We start from the raw sequence: 21316 nt of genomic DNA, 5'->3' as shown, positions 1-21316 counted from the left end.
TCTCAGTTCTCAAAAAAAACTCGTGAGTCTGATTGTGATAAACGAAGTGCTACTTTATTGTTTTAACCATTTGCCTTTGTAAACCTCAAACCCTCGCTCATTTTGCATCATTTTTCCTCGTTGAGCATTGCGTTAGCACATGAAAAATACGGTGAGGTCTTTGCACTAGTTTGAGATTTCATCATAATGGATGAATCATTAAGCACATTTTCGATCTCCGATTAGAGTATGTACTGCACATAGTATTTTGTCTAAATCTTTATTTGTTCTAATTAGTTCTAATAATTTTTTTTAAGAAGAAGAACATTAGGAATACGTAAAGATTATTAACAATGCATCGGTATTTTTTTCGTGCAGAAGGGCCAGTTCATATTGCTACGATCGCTATTATTAAAAGAGAACAAATGTTGATTGTTTAAGCTTTGTTTCAAGGGTTATTACCCATCATCTTCATACAGCTTAACATCAATTATGTGACCCTGTTTAATTATGTGTTGTCCGTTCGCAGACATTCTCGACATTCCTTTTAATTAATTTAGGAACTTTAATTCATTTCAATCCCAACACCATTCACCATTTTCTCATCCCTTTTGACAATGTAATGCTCTTCGTTGTCGTATGGCCATGCTGTTTTAACGATATACCAGTATGCTGCATAGTTCACATCGATGTCCCAAAGAGATTCGGCCGACTTGTGGACGTCTCATCGTTTGGCATATCGATCGGTCTGTCCGTGTTGTTTGCCACTATGTGGAAATAAATAATATTAATAACTAGACCATGCGTGTCGCCTCGTTGCGGTCAACTGAAGCGCCTGGAGTAAATGGAAAGCGGATATACGAGGGGAATGTGTAGCAAGTATGTTTTCTTTTTGGATTTGTCTTTCACGTCAGCGTCAGCCACAGTGTCTATCATTTTAATGGATTTTCCGAATGGATTGGGGGCATTGCGTCGGGACGGTTGCGTGTCGTACGTGCACGGAAGAGGCCAGAAAAATCTAGGTCTCTATGCTAACTGACAAAGCAAGGGAAAGGGAAATGAAGAAAATACAAGATAGATGATAATCGAAAGATGAGAAAAATTTAGCATATTCAATAAGATAATTGACCAAGATTTACTAGAACCTAACAACAACGAAAAAATACTTACAATTCTTTTTTCTTCTCTTTCAGGTAAAATTGCATGATTGAAATGAGCTGTGTGGGTAAGGAAAACTTACACAATCGGTACAATTTTATGTTAGACGGCAATTGTTGCAGTGATGTCATCTTCCAGTTTAAATCTATACTCAAGTACGAGATTGATACCCTGAGCCTTATTTTTTCATTTAACCGAATGAAATGGCACAATGACGGCCGTTGTCGGGTATACAGATTCTCCACTAATGTATTTTAAATTGTTTTATGTGACAATTCGGACAGTCACATTTTGCGCTACCATTATGAGCTGTCTTTCAATGCTCCGTCCATGAAACGTATTCTTTGCATCAACCCAGTTGTGACTTACTGCAAAAAAAAATTGTAAAAAAGAAACGATAAAATCAAATGGCTGCGTTGAATTTATGTGGCTGTGTATGTCCTGCTAAGGCAAGAAGATTATTGTATGCGAAATTGGACATCGCATTCCATCTTCTGGTACCTACATGGAATTAAACACATTATTAACAAGTTAAGTGACGAAATATGTGCAATTTTGGGAGCGATAAAACTGCACCATTGTCACTGGCAGTTGTAACTCCTTTAACGGGGGATGGGATTCTTTTTTTTCTCTCCAAAAACCGGTCCTACAGATAGTTAGGATCATTTATCATTGGCTCGATCAGTCGAGTCAAAGTTAAACTGGTGTCAAGATTTTCTATAGCTTCTTCGTTTTTTGTTTGTGTGATGTTTCGTTTGCAATTTACAACCCTCTTCAGAGTGCTTCAATAGCTTACGTCATAAGACAAAGGATGCGTGAGAAATATCACGGATCACATTATCCAGGACGTTTCTGTTAGGTTGTCGCAATATTTTTTTTCACCATAAATTGTCGTTGGCTTGAAACGCCCACAAAATGTGGACCCTATTAATGCGATATAAATTTGTGCCTTTTATTTCCTACCCTTTCATTGTGGAAACGATGACGTCATGATTTAGTCTTCAATTATTATAATAAAATATAACACATTATTATAAAAGTAAAAAAAATACATTTCGAAGCGATTCTGTTGACCAATATTTCAACAAATTCTGTTCCTGTTGTCCTTTTTGATTTATTTTTTTACTAAAACATTGACCTAGTTGTGATACAATGTTTATCGACTACGTAATAATCTTCCGTACATTAGTACATTAGTGTACTTCAATAAGGGCCTTGATTAGCCGTAAACTGTATTCATCCAAAATAGGATTTCGATACGTTGTGCAAACTACGGAAGCCATATTAATCGGCCAATGGCTTCTCGACCAACTGACACCAATATTGTTCGCTTTCCCTCGGCACGATGAATTGTGTCATTACGGAAAGGTAACTGACGAGAATGGTGGAAGAATGTGCACCTAGATTGCAAACAAATGTATCCTCCCTCTGTCACGGTGATGTCATTACTCAGCTGCTTCGAATTGCGGGACTTCGGGCCTCTACTACGCACGAAGTGTCAAAGCAACGACCAATGTGGCGCTATAACCCTGTTGGCCGGTTTCCGTAAAGGTGTGGACATTCGCAGCCACAATCGTTAGGGAGGGTTATAATCAATTTGAAATCTATTACCAATAGGCATGCTCCCCTCCGATAAGGAGAGCATGGTAGTAGATACATTGATGATGTGATCTTGATGTTTGTCAAAGGTCACACCCGACAACCGAACTTGTTGGCTTATATTGTGAGTTGCAGTAAAAAGATATCACGAAAAAGACACAACAAAGCCAACGTCCAACCCTGGTCGATGATGTCACACCTTCGAAAGGAGGAACACCTTGGGTTAGAGATCGAAAAAACTTGTTCGGTCTCTGGTGCTTGACAACCAGATGGGCAACAACACCACCGTATCGTCCTGTATACCACCCGCACCGTGTGTTAGAAAAACATATAAACGTTCGGTCAGTAAACAACGAGCGCGAAAGCTCCAACGAAGTATATTTTTATTGCCGTAGAATTTTGCCCCTTGATGACGCCACCTTATACACGCGCGAGTACGACATCGTAAGATACGGAAGTGAGTCACATGTTTGAGATGTAGTGTTAGGGGAGATTCGTTAGCGTTTGTCATCTACCTTCTGTGTTAGCTTAAAAACGAATGTATATTGTTTTGTTTTGATTGAATCTCTTCCAGAACCAGTTCTGTCGTTTGTTTCAATTGCATTAGTCGACTGGGACACACATTGGGATCGATCAACTGAGAGCGATACTACTACCTCTGGTAAACACTGCACGTGTTTATTCCATTTAGTATACTCTGCAATTGATGCCTTGCACCCTGGTCCTTGAATAAAGGTTCGTTTCGAATATTGATGAATTGAGGCGTTCGATGTAGTGGTCTATGTGTAGCCTGTATTGAAATCAAAACTTTCATTGACACTATTTACATCGCAGGTTGTTAAACATGTTTGCATCTTCTACAAGCGCGTCTCATTCTCACGTAACATTACGTGACCGTTCTAACACTGTGTGTAATCTACGAAATGGATAGCATGTCGTATGGATCGGGACACATTTTAGTCGTGATATAACTCCATCGGCTCGTTTTCTCACGGTCGTGCCGTATGCGTTTGCCGTAGTTACCCTACGTTCATTAACGGCACCTGCATCAGCCTACCTTATACGAGCACCGATATCCACCGTAGAGAGTTCTCTTAAATCCTACGCCCTTGACAAACTGGCTGACCTAACTAACTCGGACTGTTGTTGCCCGTGTTGGGAATGTCGTCATGTATGCAAAAACTGGTTTCTCTAGCGCTAATTGACCGATCGAGGGAATCGCTAAGCGTGCGTTCCGGTGCATTACTTAAATTGATGTTAATGCGTTTAACGGTTAGGATTACCTTTTTTTAAGTAGACAAAGAAAGTGTGTGCTTTTTGCAAGTTTTTGTTAATCCTGAAGATTTTCTGTTATAATATATTTTGTTGAATTAAAAAAGTTATATATAATAATGAGTCGGGCTTGCAAAGCTTGTTTATTGGCTGATGGTTCGAACAGAAGAGAGCGACCGCTTCGATGCGACGCTCTTACATGCATCGATGCGTCGCTCTTACATGACACGCATTGTCATGTACTACGCAACGCGTTTATATTGTGTGGTGGTGTTCTTGATGTTGAGACATAACTATATGTTTTTATTGGTTTGATTTACAATCATGAATAGATCAAATTCATTGCATAATACGACAGCTGCTTCTAAAAACGCATTACTAATAATTTGAAAGGTACCTTTTGAGAAACTTTGATTAGCAATACCGATTCCACATGGTGGTGCGTGCGATGCATGATTGCAATACGGGAATAAATTAAAGTGTGAGTGCAAATTATTTCTGTACACAACACATGATCGTTCACATATACCAACGTGGCAATGTTATTCAATCTTAACTATACATAGGGTGATTTATAGTTTGCCAAATATGCACAGAACGCGACAGGTGATTTTATAGTTTATGTATGTTCGCTGAATTTGGTTTACAAGGAGGAAATGCCTTGTAAAAATTGTACTAATTTCAGAATTTTGAGGGCGACAATACGGCCAAAGCCGCACTCATGAATTATAAATAAATAAGTATAAATAAATAATATATATTTTGTGAAACAAAGTATCGTATCATTCGTTGATTTTTTTATGTGGAAATGTCTCAATCATCCTGCTCCTGAATGTCTTACTAAAATGTAGTACTAAAATTAAATTAGAAGTGGTTTGAAAATTTGTTGAATCGTCGCTGTTAGTGCTGTAACGGGTGTTATACTCATAGGTACATAGTTTGCGCCTTAATGGGTGTTATACTTAGTTATACGGGGCAGCCCGGTGGTGCATGTGATAAACGGCGCCGGTCGACACGGCAGGACCGGGTTCAAATCCCATCCGGACCGTTCCCCCTTAGCAAGGACTTACTATTTGGCTACGTGGTAAAAATAAGTCTAGTAAGCCAGAAAAGGCCGGGTTGCTCCTCGTTCTGGGTTGGCTGTGAAGAATTTCATCGATGTGGGAGCCGGCGTCGTTGATGAGGACTACCGCGGTAACGTTGGTGTAGTGCTGTTCAATCACTCGGAAGTAGACTTCGAAGTCAAGAAAGGTGATCGTATCGCACAGTTCATTTGCGAGAAAATAGCGTATCCAGATTTGGAAGAGCTTCCGACGCTTACGGACACAGAACGAGGTGCAGGAGGTTTTGGATCTACCGGTACGAATTAAACCGGACAGCTTATATTTTTTCTTTTCATTTCACATTTCCATTTGTTAATAAAATAATAAAAAAGCCAAAAAAAAAAAAAAAAAAATGGGGCGCCCGGTGGTGCATGTGAAAAACGGCGCCCGTCCACACGGTAGGGACCGGGTTCAAATCCCATCCGGACCGTCTCCCCGTAGCATGGACTGACTATCCTGCTACGTGGTAAAATAAGTCTTGATACGGCCAGGCCGTTCTAACCGATCAAAAAAAAAAAAAAAAACAAAAAAAAGGCCAGAAATGGCCGGCGTGACCTGTAAGGTCGTTAAAGCCAAGAAGACTTAGTCTCATGGAGCATTTCTTAGTTAAAGAGGTGTCATGCGAAGGGAGTGTGAAGTTGATCTTGTCAATTATTCTTAATATATTAGTATTAACATTTCCCGAGTTACGCGAATAATGCGTTACGGAGAAATCCATGTAAGTCAAATATCGTTCAACACATCGATTATACTTCGTATTTAAGGATTGAATAGAAATTCAAATTTTATGAAGCACATTAACACTAATATACTTCTGTTTCTTTGCCAAATTTTACCATATACGGTACTACAAGCTCAGAACAGTACTTAGCCTGCCATTTCTTTCTTACCTTGACTTGACGTTACACGTAGCTGGATAGTCGGTTAGGTCCGGATGGGATTTGACACCCATTCTTATCGTGTAAAGACCGGCGCCGTTACCACATATACCATGGGACCGCTTAAACTTTTATTAGTACTAATATAACAACACGTATTTTCGGGAATATTTAAAAATTTACATGTACACTATTGAATTCCTCATAAAAACTGCATGTCAAATTTTAAAATTCGCATATCAGGAATTCGCGTAACTTGAATATCACGTCGCTCGAGAAACGACTGTATAATGTAAGTTTTGTTTTATTTAATTTCAAATAATTAGTCCGTTAGGAAAAGTATGCTCCACTTATTATTGCAAATCCTTTAGCTTAAATCTCTTTTCAATGGCAGCATTATGAAGCCGATGAACCAACTACCAATTTGCCAAGTAAAGCTAAAGTGCACCATTATAGATGAATAATATCATCCTTTATCTCATCCCATTCCCATTTGCTGATTGTTGTGCACGAGCCATTTATGAAGCATTGTGCAAAAAAATTTGCATCTACTATTCCTTACCATTCGTGTGAGCTGAGTGACAGCAAACTTCTATGGGTGATTGTTTTGTGGCACAGTCGGATGGCTTCGGGTGGTCACTTCTTTGTTAGTGTGAGACGGATTGCGATCACAGACAGTTTGGAATCCATTTTTATATACCACCAGCAAGCATAAATGCGCGAGAGCTACCGTCTGTTAGGAATCTGGGCCATTAGATACCCTTAGGAAAGAGAGCGATTAGTTGACCGAGCAAATGGAACGTCCCAGCACGTCCATCAGACACAGGCTGACTGCTATTCCCCGGGCCTACATTGAATTATTCATATTCAAATTGTGCGATTGTGACTACGTCGTGCTTGAAAAAAAACTCTCTGTTGAAGAATTGAAAAAAGGAAACAAAATTGTGGAAAACAAAAAATGCGATCGGAAGCGTTCAAGTGCTCTCCTACCGTTTCGCGTTGGCGTCATTCGGTCGGCCACGATTCTGTCCACACTCCAGTACTCCCCGAGCGTATGACTGACGTCAAACATCGAACACTCGAGAGTGTGGGTGGTTAAAAAAGGGTGGCGCATCACTGGCCGCGGTGTGTTGCAAAACCGAAGCGGTCTAAATTATCGATCGTTTCGATGTGTGGTATCGTACCTCGTCGAGCCTAATGTCTAAAATGCCCGAGAGTTTAATTTATGCGCCTTTGTTGTATCGCTAGAAGTAAAATATTCTTTACGCATCAACCCGAATATGCGCTCGTTAATGCAAACCACTTGACATTCCCGAATTTTAATATGAATACATATTTTGACAGTTGTACATCTATTAGCATACCGTAGAAATACTAATTTGTTATATAGTCCAAAGAAGGAATCTAAAAAAAATCTATTCAGAAACGTAATAATTTTTTTTTATGTGTCTATATTTAAATTTCAGGAACACATTTTTTATTTGAATTTGAAACGATTTGTTACTAATCGATCTGCTTACTTTATACTATTGAATTTCGCATACCATGTGATAAAAAAGTTAAAGTACATTTCATGGCAACAAGTGGCATCATCACGTTTAGCGAAAGATGTGGTGATAATCTAATTCCGTCTGTTTTTCTGAGTGGGAGATTCAACATAGATGCGAATGAAAAGGTGAACTGAGTAAGGAAAATTGAATCTCATATAGTAAAGAATTGCTTGAAAATTTGATTTCTGAACGTAACAAGATTTTGCACAGAATCAGATCGATTTTTTTTCAATGATCATGTTCTAAGGCCATGTTCTAAGAATCAAAATGATACAAAAGGTAGATTTATGTATCTATGTTAGTAGATGTTGTTTTATACATAACTGATTAATTTGAATCATTTATTTTTTACAATAATATATGATCTTAATCTACCTAAGTTTTGATGCTTCATTTTCATGATAAAAACTACTGTTTCTATAAAACAAAAACAAAAATATAAGTGATTTATAAACATCAAATATAAAGTTTCTAGAATGTTAGTATTGTAGAAATTAATTACAACCCACATTTAATTAGGAACGAATGCAAATAAACGAACAATTACAAAAAAAAAAGAATGAAGTGGAATAGCCCTGAATAGAAAATGTGTACTCCATTGCCAAATGGTGCAAAAAGTGACCTCGACTGAGAATGAATGTTTGAGATAGCTTAAAATGTGTCTAATGATGTTTGCTTTCTTAATTAACCGCTGCCTCCTTGCAAACATTGCATAATACGCAAGGTCATTATTCCAAAGTTGGACGATGAATTAAATCTGTAATCACCTTCAGTAAATGTGTGATTTGTAAGAACGCGACGTTACTGGATGTGAGTTCCAAATATTATGAAGAAATAGATATGTTTCAGACAAATCGTTGCAAAGTAGGGCTGCTTAGGATTTTGTGCAGAAACCGATTTGCAATTTTACTTCCTTGTGAAATTGAAATGCAATTGATTGTGCTCTTTACTAACAATACCTCGTGGAGTCAAGAATGAAACAGTGACAATGTATATTACACAACAGTAGTCGAAACTATGTTACATCGCGTGTATCAACTGCACTACAAGTCGAACGTGCTCAATGTAGATTTTAGAGAATTTAAAATAAATACATTTTATCGTTATTTGAGCACGTTTTCTATAATATTTGAAGATACATACCGTTTCCTCTGCAATGCTTTTGCTCCAATGTACAAAATCAATTTATATGTATAAAAATTTCAAATACTGGAGTTTATAAGATTACGGTATATTTTGCTGTGGTAACAATCATGTTTGTTTTATACAATCCTGAGCAATATGGTGTATGATTTCACTAAAAACTGCGTTCGGATTAGGCAGTTGACCAGAATTATGGACAGCAAAGCGTACAAACGTAAATGCACGATTAACTAAAAGTGTATAAAAATCAGATTTTGTTGAATAATTTTTTCTAAAGGTTTAAGTTAGCGTGTAATATGATCCGAAAGCCTCGTTGTAATAAAGCGTTGTTGGGGTTACTTTCAACTTTAAGGAAACCCTCAGTGTGCGACTGATTGATCTTCAATATGAAATAGAGAACTAGTCTAACTGGCCATTCCTCAAAGAATAATCATATAGGGATTCCTTGGGTTGGGCAGTTCGTTTTAACCTTTAAAATACGGGTTACAGCGTGTTTATGTCGGTGGAATGATTATCTAGTAAGCTATCCAACTTAGACTAGGTAGTTTTCTTGCCCGAAAGAAGAATGCAATAAAAATAAAATAAGAAAAGAAAACTCAAGAGGGGTTTCCAAATATTCTATCCGATTGCATGAAATAGATATAAAAAATAAATATGTTCCTTGTGATCAACCAAACTGAAACGAATTTGAATGTCCTACCAACACACTCGGATAGGAAATGAATAAATTCGTTTAAGGGGTTTCTGTGACAAGCCTCTTCGGCGTTGCTGTTTATCCTTCGTGACGTACATCAATACATTCTTTTTTTGGTTGTCATTAATGAAATTCGATGTGACCATGGGCATGGTGTGAAAAAATCATTCAGATAGGTGTGTTTTGCCTATTCATATCCTTCGCAAGGTTAGTAGGACAGATTCGCGTGTCAATTGATCATACATTTGTTCTTCCTGAAATGAAAGTTTCCCAGCCAAATCGTCCGTCCATTTTTTTGTTATGTAGTTCTATATCTGTTTATCTGGATAACCTTTGGGCTCTTTTTATTTTTGAATGTTTTAGAGGAGCAGCTATGATTCCCTTTTTACTATATCATATTATTTCGAATTTTCCTTATCTAAATTAAATTTCCGATGTTCATTATATGAATTATGTATATGACAAATGTATTTGATATAATTATTTAAACATTATCTAGCTCTATCTCTTGGAAACAAAGTAAATAGTATACGACACAAGTAAAGTTTTTCTAATCTGTGCCATGTAAAAGTTTTCCGCAACTCGATTTTAATGCCGCATCGGCAAAACAAACACATGGTTCATCGTGTCGCATTGCAGCGTTAAAGATGCTTTCGAACGTTATATCCACAAAACAAAGCTGCAAATCATTTCCGGTCGTCAACAAGCTTTCGTGACTATTGAAAGTTAAACTGCTGATCTTCGCTTAACAATTTAAAGGACAACTTTCATTTATACAAAGCAATATGTAAATATTTTCCATGTTCTATGATTTGAAGAATTCAACGTTAAATTAAAATGTGTTAGATATATGTGTTGACTGAAGAGATGGAGGAGAACTCTTTGGTCGTAAACATTTATAATCAAACATCAACAACATGCTGATTGACACCCTGCATTTCACGTTGCGTATCGTTCATATTCGTATCATTTTCCCGGATGACAATTAAAGATGTTTTTTTTTCATACAAATTGGAGGTGTAATACAACTTGATTCACCTGTTTCGCCGATCTAACCCGATGTCTCGTTATCAAGTTCCTCCCTTATTGGTCGTCACGGACAGAATTGACAGGTTAATTACTTTTTGTACACGTTTCGACGCAAGCAACGTGCTAACGGAACGGCAAATGTTCCCGTTTGTCCTATCGGAAGTACTTAATCACCCTTTCCATCCCCGTTCTGTGAGCCACAGAACAATTGCATAACCATACCTCCCTAGTTGTATGTATAGCGAGCGACATCCGCTACGGTTACTTTCTGACGATGATTGCTGATTTACAGTGTTCTATTTTTCTGTTCCATTCATCGTTCACAAACTAGCTGCACGTCAGATTTGATGGTAGTTAGGTGAATTGGCGTAAAGAGACATGGATAATGACAGTTTACCATGATGATATTGTTTTCCAAGTGTTTTTTTTTAGTTTAATGTCACTTTTTACATTGTTAAATGTAGATTTAAAAGTCGTTTCTAGTGAAGGTCTGGATCTACTGCTGATGGCCGTTAAGTTTTAAATTTTTATCCATTTGTTTCGAAGCTGAATTATGTTTGAATTATTGTTGATAATATTGAGTTATTTTATAGATATAAATGTAAAAGTGATGCATTAAACTCAGCAGAATTGTTAACAACGCAACAAATTAGCTGTCAATGGGAGATACTCGACGAGCCATGTTGAACGGATCATGTAAAGTAACTCTCTACTCTATACTTCTATGTATATGGTCTATGCAACCATACATATGGACATACATATGATCTTTGTAATCATCTTCTACCTTAGGTTCGGTGTGTTAACTTTCAGATCCCTTCGACGTCGTGACTCTGCTAGTCGCAGCACTACGTGTCTTTAGACAATATAAAATGGACAAAATGTTCTCTTTACTCGCACACAATCCCTGTTATCGTCTGGAATGAACTGTGGGTTCAAGATGAGTTGTTTTCACCATTAAGAGCTAGCCGCATTACTTGGATACGTGAGATACAAAGACCACGTACCTGAGTGGTCTTTCGAAAATGGGTCGTATTGCAAACGCTCCTTTGTCAACACGTATAGTATGATGCGTACGCAACGGATTGAACTGCTCCGTCCGTAAATGCTTTTGGATGAAACAGGTCAACCATGCCTCAAACGTGTTGATAACTACTGGTTTTGTTTATAGAACCAATTATTTTCGTCCCAATTACGAGACGTTTCCACCGTTGAATGAAAATGATTGCTAGTGATGCTTTTTTGTGATTAGCGGAAGTAGTTCAGGTTTAATGTAAGCGTTATTGCGCATTTCTATTTCTAAATTTCTTCAGAGTCATTTGAGCGATTTTTAAACGGTTTCATCGTTTCAGCTTAGACACATAATGCGTTCTCGTCGAATAAAAAAAATGTTCTCAACAATTCAGTAGATTGAAAAATACTCTCAAAAAACCACATTCACTTTATCGTACGTTGCTGCTATAAAGGAAAAATTAATGGGGTCATAACTCCGTCTGCTTGCATCAGAAGAACGCTTGAGCATTTGCTGTTTAATCTTGAATCATTTCCCGGATTTCCCACTTTATTCGCTTGTCGATGAGAAGCAGCTTGATGCAACGAAATAAAACCTCTCGGAAGTGAAAGCACTCGTTAGCCAACACAAATCAACCAGCACGGGATAGGATTTCGGTCTATCTAGAGATCATTTCTTTGCGCGTTTAATGGAACAATTTTAATTTGTTCTCTTATTCGTCTCTGCTTTTGATATTATTTTGAATGTTTTATTATCGCGGTTTAAAATAGCCGGCATTCCGAGGACGAACATGACAATGGATGGACAAAGCACTTTTCACAAATATAGCTGTCCACAATATCGTTTCTCTGGATATCCAATTATTTTCTGGAATACTGTATGCGAGACACGAAAACATAATTTATGGTTGGGGACATGCATGTTCTGTACTGTATGTTTTGGTGTTATGAAAAGATGCAGAGATTTGAAATGTCATATGTTGAAGAATTCCCCTGCGACTGGCCATCTTTATTTTTTATGATGGAACGGGGACAGTTGTTGATAGCCGTGGGAAAACGCATATTGAAGAATATGTTGTACAAAATTGCATAAACTTTTTTAATTGCAGCTTCAATTATTCATTTATTTTACATTTTAGTCAGTCAGAGTACTTGTTAATGAAGTAATTTATTTGCTTTGTCAGCATTACGTATCACAAAATGACTATACTTTTGCCACAACTTTCAAGATCGCTTAAAACCTGTTTCGATGGTAAATTTCCTATCCATACAGAAAAGCACATCTCGCCAGTCGTGGAAATAGGGTTATTACTGTACATTATCCGAGGTGTGCTCCGTGGTATAAAAGTTAATGCCTGGGAAATGTGGAATAATAGCTTCCTCGCGTGTATATAAACATATTTAAAATAGCCAAAACGAATGTTGATGTAAACCAGACACCCAAAAATACAACAACGAACCCATATTGATTCCGCGCCAAGTATCGATACTAACTAACCTTTGCACCCAATCAATGGATTGCAGCACCCATATGGTGCCGATGTGATTCCAGCGGTTATTGCATACTGGCCCTGATATACTGAGCACATAAGTGTTTTGTTCAGATTTGTAAGATTCTAATGTCTGCTGCTGTACGTATGTTTTCATGTGTTAGGTTTGGTTAGTCGGACGAATGGATTGCCAGCTTTTGGAAAAAATATATATTAATGAGGATAATATCATATTTACGGGCAACATGTTCTGCGAACGTATTTCATGATTTAAAGAGTCATTCCATTATAACTTTTTCGTTGAATTGCTGACAATACCATTCTTACCTTACTTATCCTTACTGAGTGGCGATGCAAGTGTACCGAAAATATTTATTCTGCACATGATCATTGACGTAATTGATGGTTGGTGTCTCGAGCAAAACATGTCAGCAAAATTAAACGAGTAATAAAATTTGTCGCCACCGTATTTCACAGTCTAATTATGACGATTCTCTAATCTGTGTGTGTGTTTTTTTGCTTTTCTTTTTATTCATCAAGAATGACACAAACACAGCGTTCCTGCGGGCAGCTAGGGCAGGAGATCTTCAGAAGCTGATAGAGTACCTCGAAACCGGTCAGGTGACCGACATCAACACGTGCAATACGGTAAGCCATAAACATGGTGCATTTACCAAGATCATCTACAAGACCTCTCATGTGCGCTTGTGTTTTCTTTACTCATTTTAGAACGGTCTCAACGCACTGCATCTTGCGGCAAAAGATGGTCACTACGATATCGTACATGAACTGCTGAAACGCGGTGCCCTCGTCGATAATGCCACTAAGAAAGGTAATACAGCGCTGCACATCGCTTCGTTAGCCGGTCAAAAGGAGATCATTCAGCTACTCCTGCAGTATAACGCATCGGTTAACGTGCAGTCTCAGAATGGATTCACACCACTCTACATGGCCGCACAAGAGAACCATGATGAGTGTGTAAATTATTTGCTTGCCAAGGGTGCTAATCCAGCGTTGGCTACTGAGGTAGGTTACTCGAAATAGTTGAAGAATATGTGTTCCTTTTTTAACATCATCGTTATTTATTTCAATTTTCAGGACGGCTTTACGCCTTTGGCAGTGGCGATGCAGCAAGGTCACGACAAAGTAGTAGCCGTATTGCTTGAAAGTGATACGCGCGGAAAGGTTCGATTACCAGCACTTCATATAGCTGCCAAGAAGGATGATGTGAAAGCGGCAAAACTCTTGCTAGAGGTACGCATTGAAGGGCTGGTATTAAAAATTCAACGATAAGCTTACAGGGCAGTTTGGGAGCTAGGAGATGTAGGAGTACTTATCTCAGTCGTAGCATTTATACAAAATGTAGATTTGCAACGTGTTTTATCACATTATTGGTAGTGGGCATTGAATTTTCTTCTTCTTTTTTGGCACTACAAGCTCAAGAGGTGTTGGTTTGTCATGTTTCACTTTCTCCAGATAGGATTTGGTGATGATGGTACCACCCACATCATCGCTGTCTGTGGGATTACTAAAACACGTGTTTTAGCTTCTTGGACATTCTGAATCGTGGTGTATTAGATTGAGCCATTTGCTTTGCAGCGTATGACGATTATAGTTTAAACTTCAGAAAATAGGATTGAATGCCTGTAATATCTGTCAGCGCATATTCCCAACACTCATTTTGTTTGAAAAATATCATAACAATTTTTGTTTTTAACATCTAACAGAAAACTATCAAGTTATTTCACTGTTCCGCCAAAATGGTAATGATGAGCGTAGCTTAACAATAAGAAGAAATAGTAAGTGAACGGGCAGAATTTTCACATCCATGTACAATAGCTGTTATTCGATCAACTTTGAGACAATAGTTTTTTATCTCAGGTTAGTAGATAATTGAATTGAATATGCAAAATTCCTTTGTAATTTATAAATCATTAGTTTAATAAATAAGTAGGTTAAACTAAGCATATCAGTGATATCAAGAACAATGATTGAGAGTAAAACTAGATAGGATAGAACATAGGTCATAGTCAAAGTAGCTTAATTCGCTAATATATATTTTTTATACAATTGTTTTCCAGAATGAACACAATCCGGATGTATCGTCAAAGAGTGGCTTCACTCCGCTTCACATTGCTGCCCATTATGGAAATGTAAACGTCGCTCAACTACTGATTGAGAAAGGTGCCGACGTAAACTTTACTGCAAAGCACAACATCACACCGCTACATGTAGCATGCAAATGGGGAAAACTGAACATGGTGAAGCTGTTGATCGCAAATCATGGTCGTATTGACAGTATCACTCGAGATGGGCTTACCCCGCTACACTGTGCCGCCCGCTCAGGCCACGATCAAGTAATAGAAGTATTGTTAGAACATGGTGCGGAAATCATATCCAAGACCAAAAACGGACTTGCCCCGCTACACATGGCGGCTCAGGGTGAACACGTTAGCGCAGCTCGCATTTTACTAATGAACAAATCGCCAGTTGATGACATTACGATCGACTATCTGACTGCGCTGCACGTTGCCGCCCACTGTGGACACGTAAAGGTAGCAAAGCTGCTGCTTGATCGAAATGCCGATCCAAATGCACGGGCCCTGAACGGCTTTACACCGTTGCACATTGCCTGCAAGAAGAATCGAATTAAGGTAGTGGAGCTTCTGCTAAACCATGGTGCCACAATTGGAGCTACTACGGAGAGCGGTCTAACGCCGTTGCATGTGGCTAGCTTTATGGGTTGTATGAACATTGTCATATATCTTCTGCAGCACGATGCCAGTCCGGACATTCCGACTGTGCGAGGCGAAACTCCGCTTCATCTAGCAGCACGTGCTAAGCAGACAGATATAATTCGTATTCTTCTGCGAAACGGAGCATACGTAAATGCGCAGGCACGTGAAGATCAAACACCGCTACACGTCGCATCGCGGTAAGTTTCATACATATTCAATGGATGACAATTTAGTGAAATAATTGTTTTTGTTTTTATTTCAATAGCATCGGTAATATGGAAATTGTGATGCTACTTTTGCAACACGGTGCAAAGATTGATGCCGTCACGAAAGATAACTACACTCCGCTACACATAGCGGCAAAGGAGGGCCAAGATGAGGTGGCATCACTGTTATTGGACAACGAAGCTAACGTAGAAGCGGTCACTAAAAAAGGTTTCACACCTTTGCATTTGGCCGCCAAGTATGGCAATCTAAAGTGCGCTGAGTTGCTTCTGGAACGGGGTGCCCAGGTAGACGTACAGGGTAAGAACGGTGTGACCCCACTACACGTTGCTAGTCACTACGATCACCAAAAAGTAGCGCTTCTGCTCCTTGAGAAGGGTGCATCGCCGTACTCGCCAGCAAAGAATGGCCATACGCCGCTGCACATTGCGTCAAAGAAGAATCAACTAAATATCGCAACAACGCTGCTAGAATACAAGGCGGATGCTAACGCCGAAAGCAAAACCGGCTTCACGCCCCTTCATTTATCAGCCCAGGAAGGTCACGGTGATATGGCCCGTACGCTTTTGAATAGTGGTGCAGATCCTAACCATGCCGCAAAGAACGGTTTGACACCGTTACATCTGTGCGCACAAGAAGACAATGTAGGAATCGCAGAAACCCTACTGGAACACAAGGCTCGCATTGATCCGGTGACAAAGACAGGCTTCACTCCGCTTCACGTAGCCGCCCATTTTGGCCAAGCTGGAATGGTGAAGTATTTGATCGAAAATGACGCAAACATCGAGATGAAGACCAATATTGGACACACGCCGCTGCATCAGGCCGCTCAGCAGGGACACACGCTCATCATCAACATTTTGCTGAAGAACAAAGCTAATCCGGAAGCCGTAACTAACGGTGGCCAGACGGCACTGTCGATCGCAGATAAACTGGGATATATTACGGTGGTGGAGACGCTGAAGGTAGTCACTGAAACTAGCGTCACACAGACGGTCGATGAAAAGTTCAAAATCGTTGGACCAGAAACCATCCACGAGACGTTCCTGTCGGATTCTGAAGATGAGGGTGAGTACATGAATGATTTTAAAATTGTTGCGTATTGGTCTTTGTTTAATTTTAGCAACGCTTGTAAATTAAGCCTGGTAATGTATTACAACATTTGCGGTTTAAAACAATATTTAAACCAGTTCTGTTGCTATTTACATGTATAGAATCCTTATTGTGATGTAAAAAAACGCCTTTGTTGTCGGTATGGTCACAATGTAAGATTTTTTTCTGAATATTGATTGTGAGATGGATTTATATATTGAAGAAAATGCTGTAATTACCGCTAAATATGGCCGTACAAAAGCTAACAAAAAGTTTATTGTTCAGCAAGTGTGTCTTTTAAACTTTTTAAAAGGGGATACAATGGTATACACGCCATGAAGATATTTAAGTATCAAACATTTCCAATAACGGTGTATTGTTTTGCTACAAATGCTTATTACAAATTGTGTTGCTATAAAAGCAAACGCTTCTTGACATTCTAAACTTTTACTATCTACTTACCTACCTTTATATCTCTAACTACAACTGTCTTTCTATCTCTTTTGCTTTTCCTTTCCTTCTTTCATACATTGTGTTATTCTAATACCTTGTCCTTTATGATAATTGATTTCCAACACAAATTTGATACCGTTCCAAACTTCATTACTGTAATCGCGGTTATATGAATTAAAATTTTCATTAAAACTTAACAACTATCACAATCGTTTACTTCACCATGATTGGCCATTGAACGTAACACTACCTTGTCCCGGTTGTTTTGTTATGGGTACGCATTCTAAAACGAAAACAAACAAATGGTAACAAACCCCTCTCCTGCGGAAAAAATAAACAAATTTTGCCGCATAACTCCGCATCTTCCTGCAATACCTCTAACTGTTCGCTGTCCACACCTTTACTTCGCGGCTTTCGCCGTTCGTCCCCGGAGGGCCCGAAGGAGGCACACCACCCCCACCTAGTGCTATGAAAGCCCTAATGCAAGCGCAGCAATTGTATGGCGGTAGTGGTGCTATCAAGTACTATCAATCGCAAATGCGTTACACACGTAAGTTTGCCGTAAACTAATCAGACTCAAATACATATACAAACACACATGTTCATACACTAACACCACACGCCAACATATTCTCTTGCTCTCTCTCTTTCGTTCTCTCTCTCTCTCTTTTTCTGCTGACGTTACATACATAATCATACATAAGCATAGCTACCAATAGAACACTATGAAACAGTCTTCCACAGTCGATCCCGTATTTGCGTTAGCATAAGCTTAGTATTGCAATAGTATTTTGGTTTTACACCAACGTGCAAACATTCCTTCCATGCTACCTTCGACGGAACATATCCCTCTAGAATTCCATTGGCTTTTCGGTGAGCCTTGGCACATGGAAGAGGAAAGTGTTTGAAAAGGGTGTACTTTCGTTGTTTCGTACCCATTCATTCAATCACACAAAACGCGTGGTTGAAAATGATCCGCCTGCTCATGCTTTCTCGTCTGACCCATACTGCTCTCCATTCATCATAAATCGCCGCGTGTTCTAAATCACTCACTCACTCACTAATCAACTCACCCGTGCTATATCGCATTCACACAACCACCCACATTGTGCAAATCGTATTACCACCATCTTAGTATACCGCCGACCGGCGAGCAATAAAACCACAACGAGTGTTTGGAGTAAATATACTAACAGGCCTCTCCACAAATGGCGTACAGCATTTGAGCAATGCCTTTGGGCAAAAGTGTGAGTGCGGCAGTACCTTTGGAGATCGGTCCGAACCAGCGTTCCTAACGCACGAGAAGCACGCCGTAGTCGGTCGTATTCTGCGGTAGTAGTTGCGTCGTATGTGTCCGTTTTGCGTTAAAAGTTGTAGTTACCCCAGGGAATTCGACCCAAGAAACATCGGTCCGAGTTTGCCAGTGAGAATCAAACTATAGCGTATGCTTCCGGTGAAATTGACCTCCATTTCTAGCGTTCAGGTTAGATATCTTCAACGAGGCATGTTCTGGTTCTGATCTCCAAAGTGGCACGGCACTTGGTATTACATATTTCGTAGAGCATTATTCTCGCATTGGTGCGTGTGCGTGTTTGTGCTTATTCACGTGGTCGCGGTTAAACCGGCAGCGGCCCAAGCAATAAAGAAGCACATGCCACTAATTATCGTTCATTTGCCGGTTTGATTGTTTCTCGTAAAGGTGGTGAACGAATCGTGCTATTGTGTGACATTGTGAGTAAAATCACATCGCGAGTGGGAATACATTCGGTCTGGCTTTAACTGAGGGGAATTAAACAAAGCGGGAATGTCCAATCAATTCATTTTCCTCCGGATCCGCAATGCCTGCGGCCTACATAAGGAAGATTGTAGTGTTTGTTGTTTCAAGTTTCAATTTGAAGCATTTGATCAAACAGTGGTTTGTGTATAAACCAGCCAGACTAAAAAATGGTAGCGCATGTGGCTATTTCAAATGATTGTGTAAGTTATTCAACTCATTCGCTATTCGTTAGCATTGGCAGTACGAGTACTTATCGAATTCTTAAGTGTTTCCATAGTTTACTTTTAAGCAATGTACATAAAAGAACAACAAATTGAATGACTGTACGTTTGATTGTGACTTATTTTCGATACATTCGCGTTTAGATTCGCGTTGCGAAACCCTTGTTTTAAATATTGTGAATTGCCGTAGAAATTGTATTGTTTCAAACTTCGCTATTTACTACTACTGATACGATATTTCTATCTTGTTGAATGAATGTGATTTTGAAAATTGTTTAAACAACCAGATGGTAAAATTTAACACTAAGAAACGGCTTGTCTTTTGGACAGAGAAGCAAGCAATACCCGCACTAGAAACCTGGTCGCTTTTGCCAAGTAAATTTTCCGTGCCAGTTCTCGACTTATCATCTGGACCACATGTAATTAATCATAGTCTAGCTGAGACGGTACCTTAGCGCTACATTCTTAGATGACAGTAGTTTAAATAACCATTTTTGTCACTTCGACAACCGAACAACCATTGCGTAAATGAGGAAATGCGCCTGACTAGCACTAGCGAATGCAGGTTTCATATCCACCAGCATTTCGTGAATGCATTCGAGTTCATAACCTATGAAGCACAGTTTACCACTGCGTTCTTCGTTTTTCGTTTTTCCATTTCGAACCGACGGACCGTGTTGGAATGGAATTTTGAGCTATTGGCGTGGCCGCGTTTACTGTTCGCGTTCGTCCGCTATAAATAAACTGACAGTCCCACTGTGCACTGTGGAGAGCTTCGATGTAAAATCGGTTGTTAAGAAGAGAGAAACACTGATGCACCATTTCCTAATGGAAAGTAAGGAACCGTCATCAACTGTCCCTACGCGCCATACCGGAAGAGACATTTGCTGCTCTCTTGCACTAGTTCCATTCATGGCGAGGGTGCACGATAAACGAATGATTTGTGGGTGAAATCGCCTGGGCGCTTGTGAGTTGTTCGATTGAAAAATGGGCGGAATTATAGGGAAATGAGGGATGCATAACCACGGTTTGCCTTTTGCCAACAGAAACATTCAAACGAGATAATTTCGGTGATTTCTATTTTTCGTCATTTTGGTCCAAAAACTTAGGCATCTTCTTTGCGGTACTTTTGGAAGTAGCGTACGAGAAATGCATCGTTGCGAGACTCAACACAGCTTCCCCTTCATGTACGTACGTAGTCGTGCCCTTCAGCGCCTATGTTTTGTGGGATAAAAATAAATTTTCTCTTTGAACTCGACAACATCTTGTACGAGATGATGACGTGAGACGGGAAGTTGATCGTTACGGATTCGTACAATTTCCGTACATACCGGTTGGTCAGCTAATGGTGTGATTTTTTTAGCTGCTAAATATAATATTTATTTATTGATATGGAACATAAAATCGGGCATTTGCAATTTTCCAAAGCGATAGGCAAACTTATGTAAATAAAGCTTTTTTTATAGCTAAAATAATATCTTTAGTAACAAATATTTTATAATACGAAAATTGTATTAATATTTTATGATTTTAATTTTGTATAGTATTAAATTTTTAAAAATGTTCATTATATTTATCTGTTAAAAGATTCAATATTGCTGGCAAAAGGATCAAAAAGATATACTCATATTTTATTTTAACAAAATCACTTTATATACTAAGAAAGCCAAAGATAAATTAGAGAAGACCGATTTAGTCGTACTCTCTCGCGTATGTGTCATGTTTGTCGGTCAGAATCTGCTCTATATTGGGTACATTACCCGCGTCTCTCAGATAGTGTATGTGTTTGTTGCAGATGAACGGCACGGTACGGTGCGAACATCTGAAAGATTGTTTGTGTAGGAGTTTTTACGACGATCACGCATTCAGAACACGGTCGCAGTACCATATTGTTCTTTGCTGAA

The 21316-nt window shown here is 39.0% G+C and overlaps 1 protein-coding gene across 10 annotated transcripts in view; it reads left to right on the top strand.

Annotated features, from left to right (window-relative positions):
* Nucleotides 1-21316, top strand: part of LOC125766100 (ankyrin-3-like) — a 54986-nt gene that overhangs the window by 19145 nt on the left and 14525 nt on the right. For 8 of the 10 annotated variants that reach the window (XM_049431711.1, XM_049431709.1, XM_049431708.1 and 5 more), the window contains 6 exons: nt 13447-13554; nt 13636-13932; nt 14005-14160; nt 14988-15841; nt 15910-16937; nt 17848-17964. In XM_049431711.1, the coding sequence (XP_049287668.1) occupies nt 13447-13554; nt 13636-13932; nt 14005-14160; nt 14988-15841; nt 15910-16937; nt 17848-17964 (2560 nt within the window). The remainder of the gene's footprint in view (nt 1-13446; nt 13555-13635; nt 13933-14004; nt 14161-14987; nt 15842-15909; nt 16938-17847; nt 17965-21316) is intronic. The other 2 variants (XM_049431713.1, XM_049431715.1) reach the window with 2 other exon arrangements.

The sequence above is a fragment of the Anopheles funestus genome, chromosome 2RL (genome assembly GCF_943734845.2).
Source record: "Anopheles funestus chromosome 2RL, idAnoFuneDA-416_04, whole genome shotgun sequence".
In the NCBI taxonomy this organism is placed as follows: Eukaryota; Metazoa; Arthropoda; class Insecta; order Diptera; family Culicidae; genus Anopheles; species Anopheles funestus.
The sequence above is the reverse complement of the archived record's forward strand: the minus strand, read 5'-3'. Positions and strand labels throughout refer to the sequence as shown.